We start from the raw sequence: 22,433 nt of genomic DNA, 5'->3' as shown, positions 1-22,433 counted from the left end.
TATAATACATAATATAATAAAAAGAAACAATATTATTTTAAATCTTTTTGAATCATAAAATCTTGAGCATTTTATTTGTACCACAAATTATGGTTTAACCTGTGCAACTCTACAGTATATTCCAAAAGATGTGTCTATTTTAATATTGCATAGTATTGATCTTTTAAAGTGAAGTGAAATTGATTTTTTAAACATTAAAATGTTTCTCCTTATGTGTCGATTATAAGAGAGAAAGCTGTAAAAAAAGAAAAAAAAATATTTAAAAGATATAACATATTAGAATAAAATCTTAAAAGAGATATTGACTATCGAATACATAACGTAGTGTTGTTGCAAACTGCTTTCTTGAACAAAAATAAAATTTGTTCAATATCAAAAAGAATCATTCTCATTTTTCAATAATTTTTCAAAACCAATTAATCGCGAAACTTTTTTTAAAATTCTCATTGAATCGCAACGCAAGCCGAAAATCAAGTAACGCTCGTGCATTAATAAAAAAAAAATCAGCATGCAAATCAAGGAAAGAAGAATCGTAATTAGAGGGAAGCAATAGCAATGTAGCAGCGCTAATATTCTAATTAATTATCAACAGCGGCTATTAACGTGAAAACGTATATTATCAACGTATAGAAAGAAATACGTTCGATTGTATAATACAAAGATCGAGATAAGTGAAAAATGATCGATTAGAAAAAAAAGAGAGAGAGAGAAGAAGAATGTTAAGAAATTGTTTTAAAAAGTAGAATAAAACAACGAACGAGGGCATAAGAAAACAGTATATAACACTGCGTACCAAGCACACGCGCGCACACTCACACACGCGACCTCGCGAGCGTGTACATACACATACACGCGAGCCCGCATAACACAACAATAACAACAATAACAACAACAACAAAGACAGTAAACTCTTTTAAGCTCGATTGGGTAAAGATCGAGCGCAGCTTGTTTCGTGATCGCACCTTGATCCCTCGTATCCTCTTTTCAGCCTCATCCTCAGCTACTCCCATCTCTCTCTCCGCCTCCACGATTGGAGTGTGCCGCTGCATCGATCCTCTTTCAATACCTAAATTTTCTTTAGGATCTGGACCATGGTCAGGGATATTTGGTATTGGGAATAATTCGCACGATGGATCGGAATAGGTGGATTCTAGTCGTTCAACCGCAGTAAAAAACTCGTGATCTAACTTAGAAGGTTGTTCACTAACAGGAGACACTTCGACAGCGGACAATGATTGTAATTTGATCTCCTCAGAATTTTCTGATGTCGTAGGAACAGATTCGAGTGACAATTCGTCGAATTTGGAAATAGACTGATCATCCTCGAGGTGGACGGAGGATAATTCGGAAACTACCTCGTCTGAGGGAAGGGTTAGATCTAACGTTGGATTCTCGATTTTTTCCTGGACCAGCTCCGTGGTCTGATCCGTTCTCTGCTCATTCTCGCTCGACAAGTAAGTACTGTAATCGCTCCAGCTTCCTATACCACCTGGAAGATCGGCTATCAAACGCTCGGTATGAGGTCCACCCAAGAAAAAAGAATTCATGGGACCACCGTTTCCACCGCGATTATTCAAATTACCATCATTCTGATCCCCATTAAAATCGTCCGGATCGTTAGAATCGCGATTAATATTACCCGAAGTATTTTCTTTTGGATAATTAGCCAAGTTCTCGAATAGATAGCGTTCAGCCTCGTGATAGGGATGTTTGTCCGGCCAGAAACCGCTATCAAGGGAGAGGAACTTGGACCTACTGAGTTCTGACAGGGTCTTTAAGATTAGAGGAGTCTGGACAGGTTTCTTTTTCTCAGGACTTAGAACTAGAATTTCATCGGCTATGTAAAATTGTACTTTTGGTTTTGCTGGTTCGATTACGATGTCAACCGTCTCTATTTCTGGTTCGCTCGATATACATTTTTCGAATTCCTCCTCAGTTTCTAATTGGGATTCAATCGAATCTATTATTATGGGCGATTCGATCTCATCTAATAGCTTTTCAATCGGTATAAATTGTTCTGGGACTTTGTCGATTTCTTGAATTATGTTTTCTTTCACAATTTCTGGATATATCTCTTCGGTTGCTTCTATTTTAATTATCTCTTTTTCAATCTCGTCAGTTTCTTCTTTCAATATACCATTTATCGTTACTTCAGTTGATTCAATGGTTTCTATTGGTTTTTCCACTTCAAATGGAATGATTGTATCTTCTATAACTTCAGAAGTCTGGTGTACTATCTTTTCTTCGGTAGTTAATGATTTTATTTCATGAATTTCTTTATCATCATTTTTAGATTTATCTTCTTTCATAACTTTCTTTTTTATAGGAGAAGTCGATGGTATTTCTTCAATTTTCTGTAGATTAATTTCTTCAATTTCTTCTTGAGTTTTAGAAAGTGTCTTTTCTTCTTCAAAAATAATTTTTTGCTCTGTTGTGTTCTTAATTTCTTTTTCATCTTTTTTAATCTCATCAATTGTTAATATATCAATAACTTCTATTTTCTGTTCAGGTATCGTTACGTTCAATATCTTTTCTTCAATTTGAAAGATATCTTTCGGAGTATCTGGACTTGGAGTAGAAGAACCTGTGCTTAATATTTCAATATTTTTTTCAATCTTTGATGATAATAGATCTTCATCTGCAGATTTTATTTCCGTTTCTGCTTCTTCGTGCTTAATTTTTTTTGCTTGTTTATTCTTGCGTTTAGATTTTTTAAATGATGACTCTTCCTGTTTTTTGTCTTTATCTATCATTGGTTTAATTATTTCTCCTTTTTCTTCAACAATGTCTTTTGTTTTATTTATAATTTCTTCTTTTTCTTCAATTGATTTTGACAGCTCTATTATTTCCTTAATAGGTTGTATTTCTTCTTTGGATATTGATATAGATAAAGATTCTGGAACAAGTTTTATTTCATCAGAAATTTCATTCTGTTTTGGTTTTGGCAATTCTGTTTTTTCTTTAATAGAATTTTCTGATATGTCTTCAGATATTGGTATAACGATAGTTTCTAGTTTGATTTTATCAGAAACTACTTTTTTTTCTTCAGTTGATTTTGGAAATTCTGCTATCTCTTTAATAGGTTTTATTTCCTCTTTGGATATTGATATAGATAAAGTTTCGGGAACAAGCTTTATTTCATCAGAAATTATTTCTTGTTCTTCAATTGACTTTGATAGTTCTATTTTCTCTTTAATTATTTTTATTTCTTCTTTGGGTATTGGTATAGGCATAGTTTCTGGTACAAGCTTTATCTCATCAGGAATCACTTCAGAAAGAATTAATTTTTCAATTTCTTTAGATATTTCATTAGTGTCTTTTTTCTCCTTGTTTTCATTAGTTAAAATAATTTCTGTAGATATTTCTTCTGTTTTTAATTCATCTGACGTTTTGGATACTATATTTATTTCTCCTTTTTGCTCTTGTGAAATCGCTTCTGATTTTTCATTTTTCAATTTTTCTTGACTAGTTGCTCTTGTAGCTGATTTTTCTTTTCTCTTTTGTTTCCGTTTTTCTTTTTTCGAAACTTTAGATTTGTCTTCTATTTCTGTTGTTTGTTCAATTTTTATTTCCTTTTTCTCTTCTATTGTTTCTATTTTACTATCTGAAATTTCTCTAGCGATTGTTTGTGATAATTCTGTTGATTCTTTTATAGAGTTTTCCTTTTCTTTTAACTTCTCAGATGTTATCGTAAATGTTTCTATCTCATTTTCTTTAGTAATATCCTGTTTAGTGTGATCAGTATCATCTCTTTTCTGCTTAATTATTTCTTCTTCTTTTATTTGACTCGATATTTCTTCTTTAGCTTCAAATTCAGATAATTTCTTTTCGTCAATTGATATCTTAGTGATTTGTTCTGATATAGTTTCTATTTTCGTTTCCTTAGATTTTCCTTTACGTTTTTTTGGAGATTTTTCAAATTTTGTTTCTTGAACAACTTCAGGTTTGTTTTCAATTTCACACTTTATAGATGTTTGTACTTCTTTTTGAATTTCTTTGTCTTCTTCAATTTCTAATTCTTTTTCTGATATTTTTCCTTTGATCTCTGGTTTATTTTTTTCAATTGATATTTCAATAATTTGTTCTAGTGAAATTTCTGCTGTATTTTCTTTAATTTTAAGTTCAGGTAATTTTTTTTTTTCAATTGATATCTTAGTGATTTCCTCTTCCTTAGATTTTTCCTTATTTTTTTCTGAAAATTCTGATTTTTTAGATTTTGTTTCTTGAACAATCTCAGACTTATATTCATCTTCAGATTTCATAATTGTTTTTAGTTTTTCCTCAATTTCTTCAATTTCTTTAATTTCCTCAATATCTGATTCCTTTTTTAATATTTCTTTGATTTCATGTCTAGATACTTCCTTCTCTTTAACTGCTATTTCTGTGGTAATTGCTTTTTTCTTTTCCTTTGATTTTCCTTTACGTTTTCCAGAAGAAGTTGGTTTTTCATATATTGTTTCTTGAACAAGCTCAGTAGTTGCTTTTATATCTTGAATATCTTTTGCTTCTGATTGTTCTTTCAGTATTTCTTTTTGTATTTCAGATTCTAATACTTTGTTTTCTTCAATAAATGTTTCAATGACTTGTTTTGGTGCTATTTCTACTTTTCTTTCTTTAGATTTCTTTTTACGTTTTTCTGATTGCATTGATTTGTCAGATTTTGTTTCTTGAAGAAGTTCACTTTCATTATCAAATATATTTTCGTTTGATTTTTCTTGAATTTCTTTAGATTTAATTTCAGATATATTTTCTTTTGCTTCTTCTTGATCTTTAATTTCTGATTCTTTCGTAATTTCGTCTTTTAATTTTAGTTCTACTTCTGTTGTCTGAGCATTATCTATTTGCTTATCTTGTTCCTTATCTTTAAATTCGTGTTTCGATTGATCCTTATCAGATTTTCCTTTTTTCGATTTTTTATTCTTCTTAACACTGGATTGTTCTTTTGTTTCTATTTTCGATTTTTCTGCAATCTTCTCTTGTGTTCCATTTACTTCCATTATTTTATCTGCCTCTAGAGCTTCAAACTCAATAGTCTGCAATTCTTTCTTTTTTTCCTTTATTTCTATCTTTTCTTCAGGCTTTTTCTCAATTTTTTCAACAGCAATTTCTTCCTTATTTTTTTCTTTTTCAGCTTCTTTTATTTTCGATTTGCCTTTATTTTTCTTTTTTGATTGGTTGGTTTTCTCTATATCTTGCTCAATTGATTCTTCTATTGTTTCTTGCTCTATTTTTTTTTCCTCAATTTCATTCATCTTTGTCTTATTTTTCTCTTTTTCTTGTTCCTCTTTCGTTATTTGATTACGATCCGCACTATTTGATTTTGCCTTACGTTTATCTTTTTTAGATTTTTCTTCTTTTCCTTTATTTGTCTCCTTTTTCTTTTGCTCTTCCATTTTCTCTGTATTTTCTTCTTTCTGTTCTACTGCTAAAATTTCTTCAGGAATTATAGGTTTATCGCTCGACTGCTTTGCAGTTACATCATCTCGTCTGGCACTCCTGGATCGTGATCTGGATCGTCTAGATCGCAATTCTTTTCGATTTACAAATTCTATGAAACCTTGTTCGTCTACTTGAACTACTTCTTCAATGGGTACTGGTTCTGGAGCTTGTTCCACATGGATTTGTACCTGAGGATACGAATTTTGCTCGATAGTTTGCTCTTTTTTCACTGTAGGTGATGAAATTTTCGGTTCAACATATTTTCCAACTATAGCAGCCCATGAATCTTTCGATTTCTGCGGGGATTCAACAATATCCTGAATAGAAGATTTAAAATCAATTTCTTCTTCTAATGCTTCTTTCTCGATTTCTTCAACCCATGAAGTTGATTCCATTTTAAAGATATCTTTTTCAATAACTAGTTCATCAAACTTTTTATCCATTGTTACCTCTTTCTCAGATTTAATCGTTTCTTCTTTGACATTTTCAATTTCTGTGATTATTAGTGCTTCTTCCTGTGCAATTTCTTTTTTCTCAGTGTTTTCATTAAGCATAATAGGAGTCGGTTTAGCAATTATTATATCTTCTTGATTAAATTGTGGAGAAGTCCTTTTGTTGGAAGCAGCAACTTGAGCGTAAGATTTGTTCGAGTCTTTTGTGATCAATTCTTGTGATTCTTCAATAGTTATCTCTTTTTCTCCTTCATTTTCAGTATTGGTAGAAGAGACTTTTATCTCAGTAACATTCTTCTCTTGTTTTGCATCTTTTTTCTTTTGGTGTTTCATTCGTTTTTGATGTGCTGGTGAATTCTGCAGTTCTTCAGGTACAATTTCTTCCACTTTTTCTATTTTTTCTAATTTTAGAGTTTCAGATATTGATTCTTCAGGTATTACTTTCGAAATATCTGTAGAATTATTGGTTTCTGTATTTCCTTTCATGCTAACAATTGATGCCCATGATTTGGTACATACTGATGGCTGAATTTCTTCTTGTGATGCTTGTTTTATTTCTATTTGATTCTCTTCCTTTTTGAACTCTTCTGAAGAAATTTCATTCACAATTTCTTGAGACACTGGTGTTGGGATGTCATTTGTTTTCTTAGATTTTCCTTCACGCTTCTTCTTCGAATCTGGAGAACTATTTTCCTGTTTATCTTGTTTCTTTAGTTCTTTATCTGAGATAGATTTAGGTTTAATGTCAGGTTTCTCCTTGAATTGTTTCTGTTTTCCAGATTTTGTTTTTGTTTCTTCTTTTTTAGATTTTTCTACAGGTTTAGTTTTTCCTTCTTTTGAAGATTGTTGATTTGTTGAAGATTGAATTGCATCTAAATCTATTATTTCTATTGCTTTACCATTGACTAATTTTTCGGTTTCTGTTATTTCAGTTACGATATTAATGTCTTTTTCTAAGGGATAGGATTTCACAGGTTCTTCTGTGATAATTTTTTCTTCTTTCGATGCTTCTTTAACTTCTTTTTTCTTAGATTCTTTAGAAGTTTTCTTCTTTTCAGAAACAGACTTCTCCACAATTTTCTTTATATTTTCTTGTTCAGTCATAATTGGATTCTCTAGAACTGGAGTTTCTTCTTTTTTTTCGTTTTGTTTCTTCTGTTTCTTTTTGTTTTTTTCTGATTTCGTTTCTTTTCCTACTCTTTCTATTTTTGAAGATTCCATCGCAGGTTTTACTTCTTCTTCCGTTTTTGATTGTGATGTGGTTAATAGTTCTTCCGTAATATTTTTTTCCATCTTCTTCTCTTCTGTTTGATCAATAATTTCATCTGTTGAAATTTCCTTTATTGCAGTAATAAGTTCTTCCATCGTTCTTGTTAATTCTGAAGTTTCGATAATATCAATATCTTTTTTCTCAATTACTTCAGATTCTTTGGGTAATAATGAAATCTCCTCAATTTCTTTTTTCTTAATTTCTGCAGTAAGTTGTTCCATAATCTGTGACAATTCTGCTGTTTCAGTAGTATCTTTCTCTTCAAGTTCTTTGATCAATAGTGGAGTCTCTTTACTTTCCTCTTTTTTAATCTCTGTAAGTTGTTCTATAATTTGTGTCATTTCTGTTTCAACAATATCTTTTTCCTCAATTACTTCATGTTCTTTAATTGAAATCTCTTTTTTCTTATCTTTTGATTTCTCACTTTTTGATTGTTTTTCTTTCTTTGATTTTTCCGTTTTTGATTTTTTCTCGGATACTTGCTCTTTTTTCTCAGCTTCAGATTCTTTCTTTCTTTCTTCTACAATTGTTACAATTTTATTTTGCTCTTCTTCTTTTTTTATCATATCAAGTTCTTTAGTCAAGTCTTCAATAAGAGCTGCTGTTTGATCCAAAATTCTATCTGTAGATTTAATTTCTGTAGTAACTTCTTCGATAACTTTCATAGTATCTTTCTCAATATTAATTATTTTTTTATCTTCTTCTAATTTTAGTGTTGGTTTTTCTCCTTCATAAATTTCGATAATTTCTTTTTTAATTTCAACTTCTATTGGTTTAGATTCCTCTCCAGAAGAGAGCGTGACTTTTTCATTCTTGACTTCTAATTCTTCTGATTTTATTGGCGATTTTACTTCAACATCTGTCAATTTAGATTCTTCCACAGAAGTGGGTATGACTTCTTCTAATTCTTTTAATTCTATTGGTAATTTTTCTTCTTCATAAATTTGAATAATTTCCTTGTTAATTTCAGGATTTGTTGATTCAGATTCTTCTACAGGAATAAGTGTAACCTCTTTTTCTTGAATCAGCTTAGATTTCACCCATTCAGATTCTAATTTATAAAATGTACTAATAGGATATTTAAAGGTTTCTCCAATAAGTGCATATTTTCGGTATTCTGCTTCAGATTCTTCTATATCTTCCGTTTTCTTTTCTATTTTTTTAGATTTTTCCTCAATTGATTCCTGAAGTACATGCTTGTATTCTGTTTCAGATTCCTTTGTATCTTTCGTTTTGTTTTCTGTTTCTTTAGATTTTTCCTTAATTATTTCCTGAGATGCATTTGTATATTCAGTTTCAGATTGCTCTGCACTTTCTATTTTCTTTTCTTCTTCTTTAGAATTTTTCATGATTGATTCCTGAACAATTCTTTCAATACTATCTGATCTTGGTAACACAGGAGCAGGTACATTTTCTTCTAATATTTTTACTATCTTGAAATGCCTATAGAAATCAATTTCTGCTTTAATGTAAGGACGATAATTAAACCAATAAGGTTTGACTAAGTCTGTGAAATAATATGGGTTTACATCTTTTGTTTTCGACTTAGAATCTTTAATTTCGACAGGAACTTCTTCTTTTATCTTTTTAGAATCTTTAATCTCAACAAGAACTTCTATTGATTTCTCAGATTCTATGATATTTTCTTCAAGAATTGTTTTATCTTCAATGTTTTCCATTTTAGACTTAAAATCTTTATTTACAATTGTTTCTTGTTTCTCCACTATCTTTTCTTCAACTTTAATTTCTTTTTGGGATTTAGAATAATCAATTTTAACAGGAACTTCTTTGAATGATTTTTCAGATTCTACAACTTTTTCTTCGAACAGAGCTGTTTTATCTTCAACTTCTTCCGTTATAGATTTAATTTCCAGAGGAATTTCTATTTTTTCTTTAAGATCTTTTTCTTCAACTAAAATTGTTTCACTATTTATTTTTTCAATTATGGATTTAGAATCTTTAATATTAATAGGAACTGCTTTAATTTTTTCTTCATCCTGAGTTGGCTTATTTTCAATTTTTTTCAATTTAATATCTTCAAGCTTAATAGACACATCTTCTCGTTTTCCAGTATCTATTAGCTTCTCTTCAATTAGATCTGTTTTATCTTCAATGCCTTTCATTATAGATTTAAAATCTTCAATTTCAATTCTTTCTTGTTTTTCAGAATCTACTTTATCTTCAAGTTTAATTTCTTCTGTTTCAAGTTTAGTATCATTAATTTTAATAGGAACTTCTATTGACTTCTCAAATTCTGCAACTTTTTCTTCAGGCAGAGTTATTTTACCTTCAATTTTTTTCGTTACAGATTTAATATCAATAGGAACTTCTACTCCTTTTTCTATTACCTTTTTTTCAACTATAGTTGTTTTATTATTAACTTCTTCAGTTTCAATTTTAACAGGAACTTCAATTGATTTCTCTAAATCTCTAATCTTTTCTTCATTCAAAATTGTTTTATTTTCAATTTCTTCCAACTTAAATTTACTATCTTCAAGTTTAACAGGAACAGTTTCTCCTTTTTCGATATCTACAATTTTTTGTTCAACTACCATAGCTTGTCTTTCAGCTTCCAACAATTCTTCTACAGCATTCTTCACATCTTCTCCTTTTCCAACAGTGAAAAGAAGCTCTTCTACAGTTTTATTCGTTTCTTGCTTCCCTTTCACACTTTTATCCTCATTTTCTACCACTAACTCTCTTGAATCTTTGAATCTCTCACTTTCAATTTCTTCAAAAACGTTTACCTCCTCTTTAACCATCATTTCACCCTTTTCAGCCTTACCCTCGTTTTCGCCTAATGTATCTTGCGAAATCTTCGCATCCACGCCCTGTCCCTCCTTCAAATCATCGACCTCTCGTTCGTCCTTCGCGTTTTCTACAGACTTTGCCGACAAAGGAGTCCCAGAACGATCTTTCCTCCTATCCTGAACGCTACCGAACAAAATCGGTTGATCATCTTCGACGAGATTGATATAATTCGCGTAATCGAAATTCGACTCGTCCGCTAACATATCTAAAAACTCTTTTGAGGGAATACCAACAGCTGAATCATCCGATATCCTAGCATATCTGGTTGTTAGGCTAGCCTCTACTGTTTCAGGACGTAGGGTGATTAATTCAGTGGGTTTGGAGCCTACGATCTTTGGTAAAGGAATGCTTTCTAAGATCTCTACAGATTTCATGGATTTCACGTTCGGAGGCTTCACTTCGACAGATCCCGGCATGCTGGTCGTGGTCGTCACCGTGGTTACCGTCCTTTCTATGATTAATGCTTTGCCCGATGATGTCGAAGACGATTTTTCAATTGGCGAACCAGTGTCTGTGACGTTTAGAATCTCTTCTGTCAATGAAAGAGATGGAACTTCTTCTGTACTTGGTTTTTCAATCAGGTCTTGCGAGAAAGATTTTGACTCGTCAATTTCAATAATTTGATCTTTTTCAGACTCAATTATTGGAATTATTTCAGGTTGCAATGTTGTTGATATTTCTTTCTCTTTAAAAATAGATTTTTCGGAAGCAACATCAGGTATTTCGATGGATTCTTCGATTGATTTTGCATCATTGAAAGGTTTTTCTGTAATTGTCTTTTGTTTTGCTTGTGGAGATTCAATATTATCTTTGTCTTTACTCTCTTGTTTCTTCTTCTTTTTATCGGATTTTGGTGTACTTGGTTGACTCTTTGATGTATTTGGTTTAGGCTCTTGAACTGTAGAAAGTGGAGTTACTTTTTCGATAGGATGTTTCTCCTTTGATTTATTTGATTTTTTGTTCTTTAGTGTACTTGGCATTTCACTCTTTTGTTCTGGCTGTTGGTCTTCAAGTTCTTCTGTTTTTGAAATTTCAGAAAGAGGTGTTTCCCTTTCCTCTTTCGTATCACTGACTTTAACTTTTTCAGTTTCTTTTGCTATTTCTACAGTTTCTGTAAATGTTTCCATGCTTCCTTCAACAATGATCTTTTCAGGTATTTTTTCAATAGCAGACTGTATCTCAATTTTGTCTGTTTGCATTATATCTTTTTCTTTCTTTTCTTCAACCTGAATTGCACTAATTTCCTCTTTAACTTCGATAACAATTTCTTCTTTTATTTCTTTTATAGATTTTTCTTTTGTATTATCGATTTTATCGCTTATTTCTTCTAATTTTATTGTTTCCCCTTGCGTTTCTTTTTTCTCTGTCTTTTCTTTTTCTACAAATTTTAAATTTTCTTCTTTCTTTCCTCTTTTCGGTGATTTAGATTTCTTATGTTTTTTCATCTCTGATTGTTCCGTATTTGGTACAACTGATTCAAGTTTCAAATGTTCTTTCTTCGATTCTTCTATAATAATTTTTTCATCAATTTTTTCTTCAATAATTTGTTTGTCAACGATTATCGTCTCTTCTTTTTTGATAATTTCAGTTGCAGGTTTCTGATTAATATCCGCTTCCTTTTTAGACTTCTTTCCACCTTTCGTTTTTATCTGTTTTTCTGCTTCACCTGCCTTCTTCATCTCTTTCTTTGGTGTCGAACTTTCCTTCGAATCTTTATTATCAATTTCTTTTTCTTCAATTTTTTTATCAGATTCTATCGCATTAATCAATGGATTTATTATAGCTTTCTGCTCTTCTTTCGCCTTCTCTTTTAATGCTACTTCAGGTTTTATATCTTTCTTTTTGCGATCTTTACTTTCAGATTTCTTTTCTTTCTCTTTTCCAGTTATCTTTTTCTCTTTTTCATCTTTTGGTGCTTTCACATCAATCTCTATTTTAATCTTTTCGTTTTCTTCCAACTTAATATCTATCACCTCTGATTTTTCTACAGATTTTTTCTGTTTCGATTGTTCTGTTTTCTTTTCTTCTTTTTGTTGGCTCTGTTTCTTAGGTGTTTGATCTTTCGAGACCTCATTCTCGGTTCCTTGTTTCTGTTTTTTATTTTTTTTCGATTTATCCTGTTCCTTAGGTTTCGCAGGTTCCTTTTCTTTCGATTCAACTTTTGTTTCAGATATTTTTTCTGATTTCATAAGTTTTACAGATTTCGTATCCTCTTGTTTCTGTAATTGATCTAAGTTTCCAATATTTTCAACTGGTTTAATGTCTTTCTCTTTTTGAATTTCTGTTTTATCTTCAATAAATATCGCTTTTTTCATTTGTTCAGATTCATTTTCAGTTTTCGTAGATTTCACACTATCTTTATTAGATTTATCTTTCACCGTACCAGTCTGTTCTTTACCTTTTTGCTTTTTTTTTGATAGATTAGCAGAATCTTTCTGCGCCTTTTCTTCCTTCGTCTCAATTTTTCTCATTTCACTACTTGAATCAATTTTAATTTCAGATCTTTTTTCCGACTCACTCTTTCGACTTTCAACTTTCTCCTTAGAAATCTTAGCTTCGTCCTTTGCATTCCTCTTCTCAATATTTTTCTCTTCTTTACTTTCTTTCGTATCATTCTTCGATTTCATCTGTTCTTTTGCGTTAGCCTGATTCATTGCAATTTCTGATTCGTCTCTAACCTTCTCCATCTTTGATTTATTTTGTTTCTTTTTCTCGCCAGGCTTCACGCCTTTCTTTTCAATATCTTCTTTAGATTTTTCATTTTGAACAGTTTGAGTCGTATCTTTAATCTTAGTCTGTTCCCTCGATTTATCCCTCTTTTTCTGCTTATCCATATCCTCTATTTCTTTCAGAGCCTTGTCTATCTCATCGTCCATTGACTTCTCCGGTTTCTTTTTCTTTCCTTTTCGTTTCTTTTCCTGAGATCTGCTCCTCTGTTGAACATCATGTTTTTCCTCCTGAATCTCTTGCTTCTCATCTTGTTTCTGTGCTTCAATCTTTTTCGTCTTTTCGACATCTACTCTCTTTTCCGGTTGAACATCTTCTACTTTTTCCTTTTTAATCTCAACCTCGTTATTTTTCACATTTATCTTAGAAGTATCTTCCACGACAATTTCATCTTTCGTTTCAAATACCTGTTTCTGTTGCTCCATATTAATCTTAATTTTCTCCTTTTGAAGTTTCTCTTTCGAATACTCGGACCCTCTTCTAGCTCTCTTTTCCGGGATCTTCGTCTTCGGCGCCTCCTGATGAGTCTTTCTCGTCTCCCTTTTCTTTGTAATGTCCCAATTGCTTTCTTGTTTACTTACCGACGATTCTCGAGTTTGTCTCGCCTCCTGAGGAGGACTCGTCTCGTGCACAGAGGATGTTGTCGAATTCACAGGTGAATACGAACGCTCTTTCACCTGTTTCGAGACTAATGTCGTCGATGGAACGCTCGTTGGTGAAGAATAACTACTGACGGCCGATGACGGTTTAGGAGCAAGACCTTGTGATAAGATCTGAGCGTAGGAGAATGTTTTGTTCTCGGTGATTATTTTTGTCTTCACCGGTGTGCTTTCTGATGGTGTTACAGGGGAAATAGGTTGCACAGGTTGTTCCACTGGTTGCTCTATTTGTTCCACTGATTGTTGCATTGATTGTTGCACAGGCTGCTGTTCCACAGGCTGTTGTACAGATTGTTGTACAGGCTGTTGTACAGGCTGTTGTACAGGCTGTTGTACAGGCTGTTGTACAGGCTGTTGTACAGATTGTTGTACAGACTGTTCTTGTTCCATAGATTTCTCTTCAACAATCTGTATTGGTTGAATAATAGGTTGTACGACAGGCTGAATATCCACAGTTTGAGGAATCTGACAAGATAAACATTTCTCTTCCACATTTTGCATAATAATTGGAGCGCTCTTTGGATTACTTTTGTATTTAGATTGATGCGGTTGTCTCTGTTTTTGCAATAGATTCTGCTGATAAATCTCTGGCTCAGGGATGTAACTAGGTTGTGCCACGTATTGTTCAGATGGGAATGCTATCTGACTCTCGGTGTAATGAGGAAGAGCCATCTGCTGAGGAGATGCAGCCGGCATGTAGACGTACGAACTTACTGGATAAGCTACCTGAGATCCAATGAATCCAACCAATTCTGGGATAGCTGGTCGAAGAGGTGGTTGAATATAGTTGTACACTTCTTGAACTTGTTGCGGTGCTCTTGCAATATTTTTGTAATTCTTCTCATTCAACAAAACGTACTCCTCCATGCTCTCATCAGCCCAACTAGTTGGAGGTTCTGCCGATTCTTCGGATTTCACGGAAGAAGGTACGATTTCGATCACATCTTCACCCATTACCTCAACAGACTGGTAATTCTCTACTGCTATTTCTTCGCTTGCTTCTTCCTCAAGAGCTTCTTGAATTTCAGTCTCTTCTTCCACTTCGAGTCTCGGTACATTGAACTCCAATTTCTCATTCTGAATCGTTTCCGCAGGCAACTCTTCGACCACAGTCTCTCTGACCTCTCTACCAACCATATTAACGTCCTTGCCACCCTCCACCGAAGGACTGCGAGAACTTTGTCTATTTCCACGAAGGATATCCGCGTAGGACGTAGATCCAGGCACCCAAATAGGACTAGCCGATCTTCCTCTCCTCTCAACTTTAGGCGCCAACGTGTTCTTAAGTACCAACGATTCCTTTTTCTGTTCCATCGATCTAGAAATCTCCATCGCGTTTTCATTCTCCGCAGATGAATTTCTCTCCCTAGATTCCCTCACAGCTTCGTCGCTGTTATTTCTAACCGAACCAGCCCTCCTCGACTGACTCCTCGTCCTAGAATCCACCGAATCCACTTTGGAAACGTGTCTTCTCCTTTCGATTCTCATCTCGGACTCCTGTTCGCTCTGCTCCTCGATTCTCGCTCGTTCTTCGATACCTTTAGTTTCTATTCTCCCGGTGCTCGGCGGAGTTTCATCGCGGGGGGGTTCAATGACGGGTTTCTGAATATCCACGGATCTTGAGAATTGAGCAGTCGGTCTAAGTACTTGAATCGAGAGAGGTGTAGGGGCAGCCTCGTCCCGGTTGTTTCTAAAGGGACTAGAACCCCTGGAATTGGGGCTCGTACGACCAGCGGCGATGTCCGCGTATGAGACCTGATTGACGAACCTTGTTTCGTTGCTTTGTACATAGTACGGGTCCACGGTGTATATTTCATCCAGCAATGTCTTGACGCGTTGCCTCCAATCGTCCATCCTTTGCTGCAGGCTCTGCTTTATCCGCCACGGAGGAACCAGCCAAGGCACAACAATGGAATTATACATATGTCAATTTTTTTCTGCGAGTTTTTCTTTTTCTTTTGTGATGTCTTATCTTACATTTTGTTTATGGTAGGGTGAGAATAATAAAAAGATTGTTAACTCGGGCGGAAATAATGACGGAGGGATCGGTAGTTGGTTGTTATCAGATAATGTGGTCAGGGGTGTTAAAACGGATTGTTATGGAATTTTAAAGATTTCTTTTTTTTTCTTTAGGTAATTTTAGTATATGCACGTATGCTAGATTAACGTTATGATCAGCGATGGTTTGGCTCGCAAAGAAACACACGATTTTTATTTTTTATTTTTTTTTTTTTGCAACAAAGAGGGCTTTTTATTCTCTCTTTTTTGAAATAATAACATATTTTCGATCGTTTTTCTTTTTCTATTCTTTTTCGTTTTTCTTTTATAAGAATGCAAGTCTGCTCTCTATGCCTGGACGAACAATAACGTTTAGGAAAAAGTTTTGCTCGATATAATATAATATAGACGATAGACGATATATATATATTGTACATACATTTTTATAATATATATATATATAATATAAAGTTCGCTAAAAAAGATCCTGAGATATTAAAAATCGGTATCCATTCCTCGAACGAGGACGAACGACGATGTTTCATAGCTAACAGATTCTCTGAAAGAGAATCTTCCGCCACTTTTTTCTTCGACGTTCCCTTCGCTCGAGATGGAACTCGCGGAACTGCACCGGGTGAGAAAAGAAACGAACGCGAGGATACGACGCTAATGATGATTGTCACAAAGTGACCAGACAAGTATCGCGAAGCTTTCGACGATCTGGATCGCCTATCTAGACTGGTCATGGATCCAATGGCTCTGGATCGGGCCTGCCACGTTGTGCGAGAATCTTCGACCTCTCTGTACGCGCCTGGATTTTGCTCTGCAACGACTTGATCTTCTCGCGACAAATCTATCACAATGGAACGAAGGAACAACAACACGCCGAGCGATCGAGCGAGATGGAACGAGATCGTGGACGAAATTTCGATCGAGAGAGACAGAGATCCGAGAAACCAAAGCGAAGAATGAGAATAAGGAGAGAAATAAGGAATCGAAAGATGTTTGAAGCGATTAAACAATGATTGAAACGAAACAGAAAGGGTAAAGGTGAAACGTGTGTGGAATGGATATATATATATATTTTAAAGGAGACGGGAAAGGATACAGCAAAGAAAATATCGTAAATCAAATAGCCGATGCGATGGATTAAAAAAGTTAATACAAAGAAAAAAAAGAAAAAGGTAAGAAACAATATGAAGTTAAATGCGAAAGAAAAAAAAATATTCAAAGAATATGAGACAGATTATTGAGAAATCATTAATACGACTAATTTTTTTGGAGCGTTGACTTGTGCTCGCTGCGTTCTCACAAGTCTCGACACACGTCTTGGAGGTCACTTGATTTTCTTGCGTGTCTTCCGTTTCTGTATTCGTTCTCGATCGAACGAGCAAAGATATATCTCATTGCGAACAACAACAATACGAAAATTCAGCCGAACTACTTTCTGTGAAGACAGAAACTCGATCGGGAAAAAGCCTAAAGTGAATTAAGTGTTTGGTACAATTAGGTGTTTGCATATTGTACGATGCGACTTTTACATATCTCTGTGCGACTACTATATTACGATTATTCGTTGTCTCTTCCTTTTAATTCTGTATAAATAAATAAATAAATAATTGTATAGAGTGCCATAAAAGTGCAATTCCAATATGCGGAATCGCATTGTCCTCGTAAACACGCAGATAGACAAATGTGAAATACGACGAGAAAAGAAGAGAAAATAAAAAAAAGATAGAAACACGTGACGTTACACAAAGAAAAACAAGCAAAATCAAGTAAACTCCATCACGAAAAAAACATATATGTGTATGTGTGTGAATGTATATAAGGATATTATATGAGAACTAGAGAGACAGAGACGCAGAGACGTGCGTGAATAGTGACGTATGATTGATCTCTCGGTTGTGAAGAGAACAGGTGTAATAAGATTTAGTCAAGAGCATGATACCAACCAATACCGCGTAACATGATGTACCACCACGATGATCAGCATGCTTGCGCTATTACGATCGTTCGATCATTTTCATGAAAGAACGATCGATTTCGATATTAACTTTGCAACGAGCGTAAAATAATTTTTTTTTTTTTTATACGTGAATTCGAAATTCTTTTGGAATTTTGGAAACAGTTTTATACAATGTAAATTGTTATATAATTTCTTTGGAATGTAGATAGAAAGAGAGGAAAGTGAAGAGATGTTGGAAAGTTAATAAAAGAAAGATGTTAAGCCGTTAAGCGTTGAGTAATTATGAAAAGCTTTGGTGAGGTGAGGAAAAATAATTATAAAGATACATATGTATGAAATGAAAATTAAAATAAGGAATTGACAAGGAATCTAGATTATGATTTCAATGGAAACACCTTGATTCGAATATATATAATAAATAATAATAAAATAATAACAATAATAATAAAAAGGTACGTCGACCTCTGTCTCCCATTAGAAATTATCCTAGAAATGGATCATCAAAATGTTTCCAGATTCTGATTGATGTTTTATAAATTTTTATTGACTACTTTTAAATCTCTTAAATTTTAAAAGATACACGAGAAATATCTTTCAAAAGGAATAGCCAATAAAAATTTCGTTTCATCCTGACGCGGATTAATTAAGGATTAATGCGGCTCGATCGACGGTTAATTGTTAGTCACTTAAGAGATTACGGAGAACAGGCATGGTGTCTCGAGAGCAGATGCCAGAGAGAAATTCGATTTTATCATTCAGAAAACTACCCCCGACCACGAACGTGTACAAATTTAAGAAGAGAGAGAAAAAAAAAATAAAAAAAAAATAAAAAAGAAAAAAACATGTAAGGGAGAATCGCGTTTTATAATCCTGGTGGTGGCCTTCAGTTGGTATCGAGCAGATGCAAAAAATCAACTTGCTGCTTTAGCGCATTTGTGCAGGTGATAAAAAGATGGGATCAAGGCAAACCTACCTGTTGCTCCTGCAACGCTTTCTCCTTGTCGGTGGACAGGTATGTCGGACTCAGCACTGTTCTCAATTGTTGCTCTACCTGCATAATCTGTTGCCTCAACTGTTGTATCTCCTAGAATGACAAACAGATGTCAGCCGCATTCTTTTCGAAATCGTAAAAATTACTGATCTTATTTCTTCGAGTAAAATAAATTGTACGTAATTATTTTCTCGAAAAAAATATTATTTTTTTCTTCGATGGTGAATAGGCGAAGCAAGATGACAGATTGCTCGGATAAATTTATGCACGTGCAATTTTTTTTACAAGTGCAACGTACAAAATGCACTTGGATTATAAAAGATGTAATTTTTTTGAATACATTTTTGCATTTTTAAAGCAAAGCATAGTATTCTTTTTTTCACAGTTGTATAACTGTAATTTTTAAATATACAAGTGTAACTTGCATTTTTTCTTTTTTATTACAAGTGATCACTTGCGAAGTGAAACTATTGCTTAGATGTTTTTCACTTCGTTTTATCAACTTATTCACCATTTTAATATCTTAGATCAGTAATCACGTTTTAAAAGAACGCAGCTCCAGTCAGGAGCGAGTCCTGACCTGTTGATATTGATCAATCTGAGCTAAACAACCCTCCAACGCTGTGGTCTGTTCCTTCACGTTGGCGTGAAGATTGTCTAACTCGGCCAGTAGCTCGTCAACCGTTTCGCCGATTCGGCTATCGCCACCGATCCCCGACCGGAAGTGAACCTGAAGCTTTTCCATCGATATACCGATTTTTGTTTTCTGTATCGCGATATCGCTCAGCATTTTCTCCCGTATGCTGTGCTGATCCCGTAACGGTTTCTTTTTGTTCTGCGGTGATTCGAGACTCTGTTTCGCTTTCTCGATCCACGTTTTCACTTCTTTCATCTTTCGCTCGCACTGCTCCCATTCCTCGCTAGTTTCTTGCAGCAGCGCGTTCTGAAACGAGTAATTCGAACCAATGTTCATCTTACGCATGCTTTTCCTTTCCCTATATAGATTTTGTAAAAACGGGAGAGAAACCAACCCTCTCCAACAGTTGACCCTCGACTTGAACCTTAGCTTCTTCAGCTTCGAGCAATTTCTCGGGCAAGTCGCCTACGCTGCAAACCTGACCGATACTCTCGAGCTCCTTACCCATGTCACTGAGATTCTTGTTGATCTGTTTGCAGCTTTTCACGGCTGTCTGCAAAGAGCCGCGGAACAGATTCAAGGATTAATAAAATTCGCGTTAATACGAATCGAATTTCTCTATTTTTCGAATGAAACGCAGAGGAATATGAGTTTTTCCAAGTAACTCTAAAGAAATAAAAATTTCTCTTCAATCCAATATGTATATAATAATGAAATTTAGAAACAACGCAATAGAAGATCGATAAATCACAAAACCAATTCGCGAAAACCCACATTCTTCCGTTTCCCATAAGAATTCTATAGAAGCACAGTCCGCCGATGCATTTCCTCCTCACGTACCGAATATTCGTGCAGCCTCTGCCTAGCCTGCACGAGAGTGCTGAGCTTCAACGGCTCAACCAAGAATTGTCTCTTCTCCTCGGTCCACGTCCTCACGGCCTCGTATAACGACAAGAATCTCTGCCAAGCGTCAATGGTATCCGCCACCACTTGTTTCCTCTCGTCCAACCAATTCCTCACTTGGTTCAACTGTTCGGTCACGTTGTGAACGGTGCTGTCGATCAATTGTTTCTCCGTGTCGTCCCTCGTGTTCTCCGCAATTGTACGGCCATTTCTCGTTAATCGTTCGAGCTTGTCGGTGATCGTGCCCAACTCCTCTTGCACCTGCCTCAATTGGTCCTTGAGAGGTACAGGCTCGATCGATCTGTCCTGAACCTTCAACTCGGCCTGCCTGATCCACGCTTGAACCTCGTCCAGATCGGTCAGATAATCCGATCTGACGGTTCTCGCGCGTTTCTGCTCCCTCTGTTTCTCCTCCATGGCCTGTGCTGTCGCCTCGGCGCAAAGTTCGAGGGCGGTCAGGTGTTGGGCAAGATCGCTGGGGACCAGCTGCTGGCTAGCTTGGTACCGCGCCTTAGTGCTTCCTGAGAACTTTTTCCCGCTCTCGAGGAGCTGCTCGACAGCCCAACGCAGCTCGTCAAGCTCCTCCTCGGTCGCGTCCTGATCCGGCCCGAATATGTACAAGTTCGAGGCGCGTTCGCGCGCCTCGTTCAGACGCTTCCTCAGCTGATCGATCTCACGCTCGGTGCTTTCGAACGTCTCCAAGTCCTCGTCCGCCTTCTTGGATTTCGTCTGCAGGGTATCGATGAGCCTGCAAATCGATTCCCTCTGATTCGCTACTGTATCTCTCTCGTGTGCAAATATTTTTCTGTTAATCTCTGATTCGCGATTTCTTCGAGGTCGAGAGAACCTATGAGCCTATATTCGCACCGTGATTATGAAATGATAATTGGGACGAAGTTGTGCTAAACTCGGAGAGATCAAAGTTTAAAACAAGGACCGATAGATTCCTGTTCTGTTTTCCTTTTATTAAAAGTCTTTTAAAATCGTACGTCGAATCTCACGAACGATGTCAAATTATATTTATCATATTTTAAATTAAACTCGAGAAGAAATTAAAGACTGAATAGATGGACAATCGTTCGATGTTGAACAATTTTAAAAACTCTGGCTGGTCAAAGAAGCTTGGAACAGCAACAATTTACGAGTTCTCGAATTGACGGACACATTTACGGCACGACCGGAAGTTTTACGTGTTCGCAAAACCGACAGGATACCAACGTGACCGTCGGCGAGTCCGTGGTCACTACCTTACTAACGGAAAAACGATTTGCCCGTTAGCGGCGTGGTTGTGCACGGAGGCCAGGCGTAAAAATAGAATTTAGCATATTTCCTTTGGCCTACGGGTCTCCAATAATGCGTGCCAACGTGGCGATCATCGCGGCGCCCCGTTGGATTTGTAGGGCATAGGTTGACGAAGGAACACGAGGTGAAAGAAGAAAAAGCCGAGGATACGACGGATCGATCGAACACGAGGAATTGTACGTGGTACGGAGGTAGGACGAAATTAGAATCGGAAATGCGTGTCGCTGGTTCAGCTGTAGCTAGCTGGCTTCATTCCAGCCAGAGCAGAGGACGCTTTGGCTAAAAGTAGACGAACTATATGTGCGCGGTTGTGTTGAGGAGCCGGTTGGTTACTTGTCGGAATTGGAATTGTTCTTTTGTTAATGAACAATGTTTCTTTTTCTTTCCAGTAATTCGTATTCGCCAATTTCGCTGTCTGTTCTCATTATTTTAATGACCGATAGTCGGGATAGATGATGAAGAGATGTTTTGGAAATTTGAAGTCGATTGGTTGAACTTGTCAGAATTGGAATTATTATTTTTTTATGTTAATATCTTCTTTTTAGTGATTTTTAATGATACTGATATGCCAATCTTTGTATTTTAGTTGAGAAATGCATGACGAAGATACGTTAAAGATTTGTAAGAAGTCTGTTGGTTAGTTGTCGGAATTTGAATTATTCTTTCGTCAATGATTTATCGAAATATTTTTTATTCATTTTCTATATCTATTCGTTCTTCGTATTCTTCGTTTCTTATGATAATAGTTAGATTCATAACTATTATAGCCTTTCTAAATAATTGCCTGACTTGTATATTGTCGAAGATATATCGACATAAATATATTATATATCAAATAAATTCCAGGAATTGACTTTTAATACTCAAGAATTCGTAAATGAATTATGATAATGTTGAATCTCATTACGTTAAAATGTATTCAAGTGTATATCGATGCCAAGTATTTTCACAAAAGATGACAACATCGTCGTAGTATATCATGAGGAATGTCGCAATCAGTCATCGCTCTGTTAGGATTCGTCTTTGAACATGAACACGAACCGGTATATCGTGTTTTCAAGGTGTTTTATATCGAACAACAATGAGGTCGGTATTAAACTCGCGATTTTGATTACTCATAAACCATCTATTGATCACCTACAAAAAAATATTACGATCAAATTTAACAACAGATGAACGAAAAAAAAAAATAGAAAAAAACATTGAAAATCATCTTAATTACGATAACTCGAACTATGATAATTTAACCAGAAATTGAAATCTTTTTAAAACGAT

At 35.0% G+C, this 22,433-nt stretch overlaps 1 protein-coding gene across 3 annotated transcripts in view; it reads right to left on the bottom strand.

Annotated features, from left to right (window-relative positions):
• The window catches only part of LOC107994002 (muscle-specific protein 300 kDa), a 78,467-nt gene that overhangs the window by 2,743 nt on the left and 53,291 nt on the right, over nt 1-22,433 (bottom strand). For 2 of the 3 annotated variants that reach the window (XM_062087258.1, XM_062087259.1), the window contains 5 exons: nt 19,794-20,604; nt 19,348-19,506; nt 18,897-19,259; nt 18,299-18,409; nt 15,567-16,209 (listed from right to left, as the gene is read on the bottom strand). In XM_062087258.1, the coding sequence (XP_061943242.1) occupies nt 16,099-16,209; nt 18,299-18,409; nt 18,897-19,259; nt 19,348-19,506; nt 19,794-20,604 (1,555 nt within the window). In that variant the 3' untranslated portion in view covers nt 15,567-16,098. Of the gene's footprint in view, nt 1-962; nt 15,231-15,566; nt 16,210-18,298; nt 18,410-18,896; nt 19,260-19,347; nt 19,507-19,793; nt 20,605-22,433 lie in introns of those variants that run through there. The other variant, XM_062087257.1, reaches the window with a different exon arrangement.

This window comes from Apis cerana, linkage group LG1 (genome assembly GCF_029169275.1).
Source record: "Apis cerana isolate GH-2021 linkage group LG1, AcerK_1.0, whole genome shotgun sequence".
Lineage (NCBI taxonomy): Eukaryota > Metazoa > Arthropoda > Insecta > Hymenoptera > Apidae > Apis > Apis cerana.
Note: the sequence above shows the minus strand (reverse complement) of the source record. Positions and strands in the feature narration are given on the sequence as shown.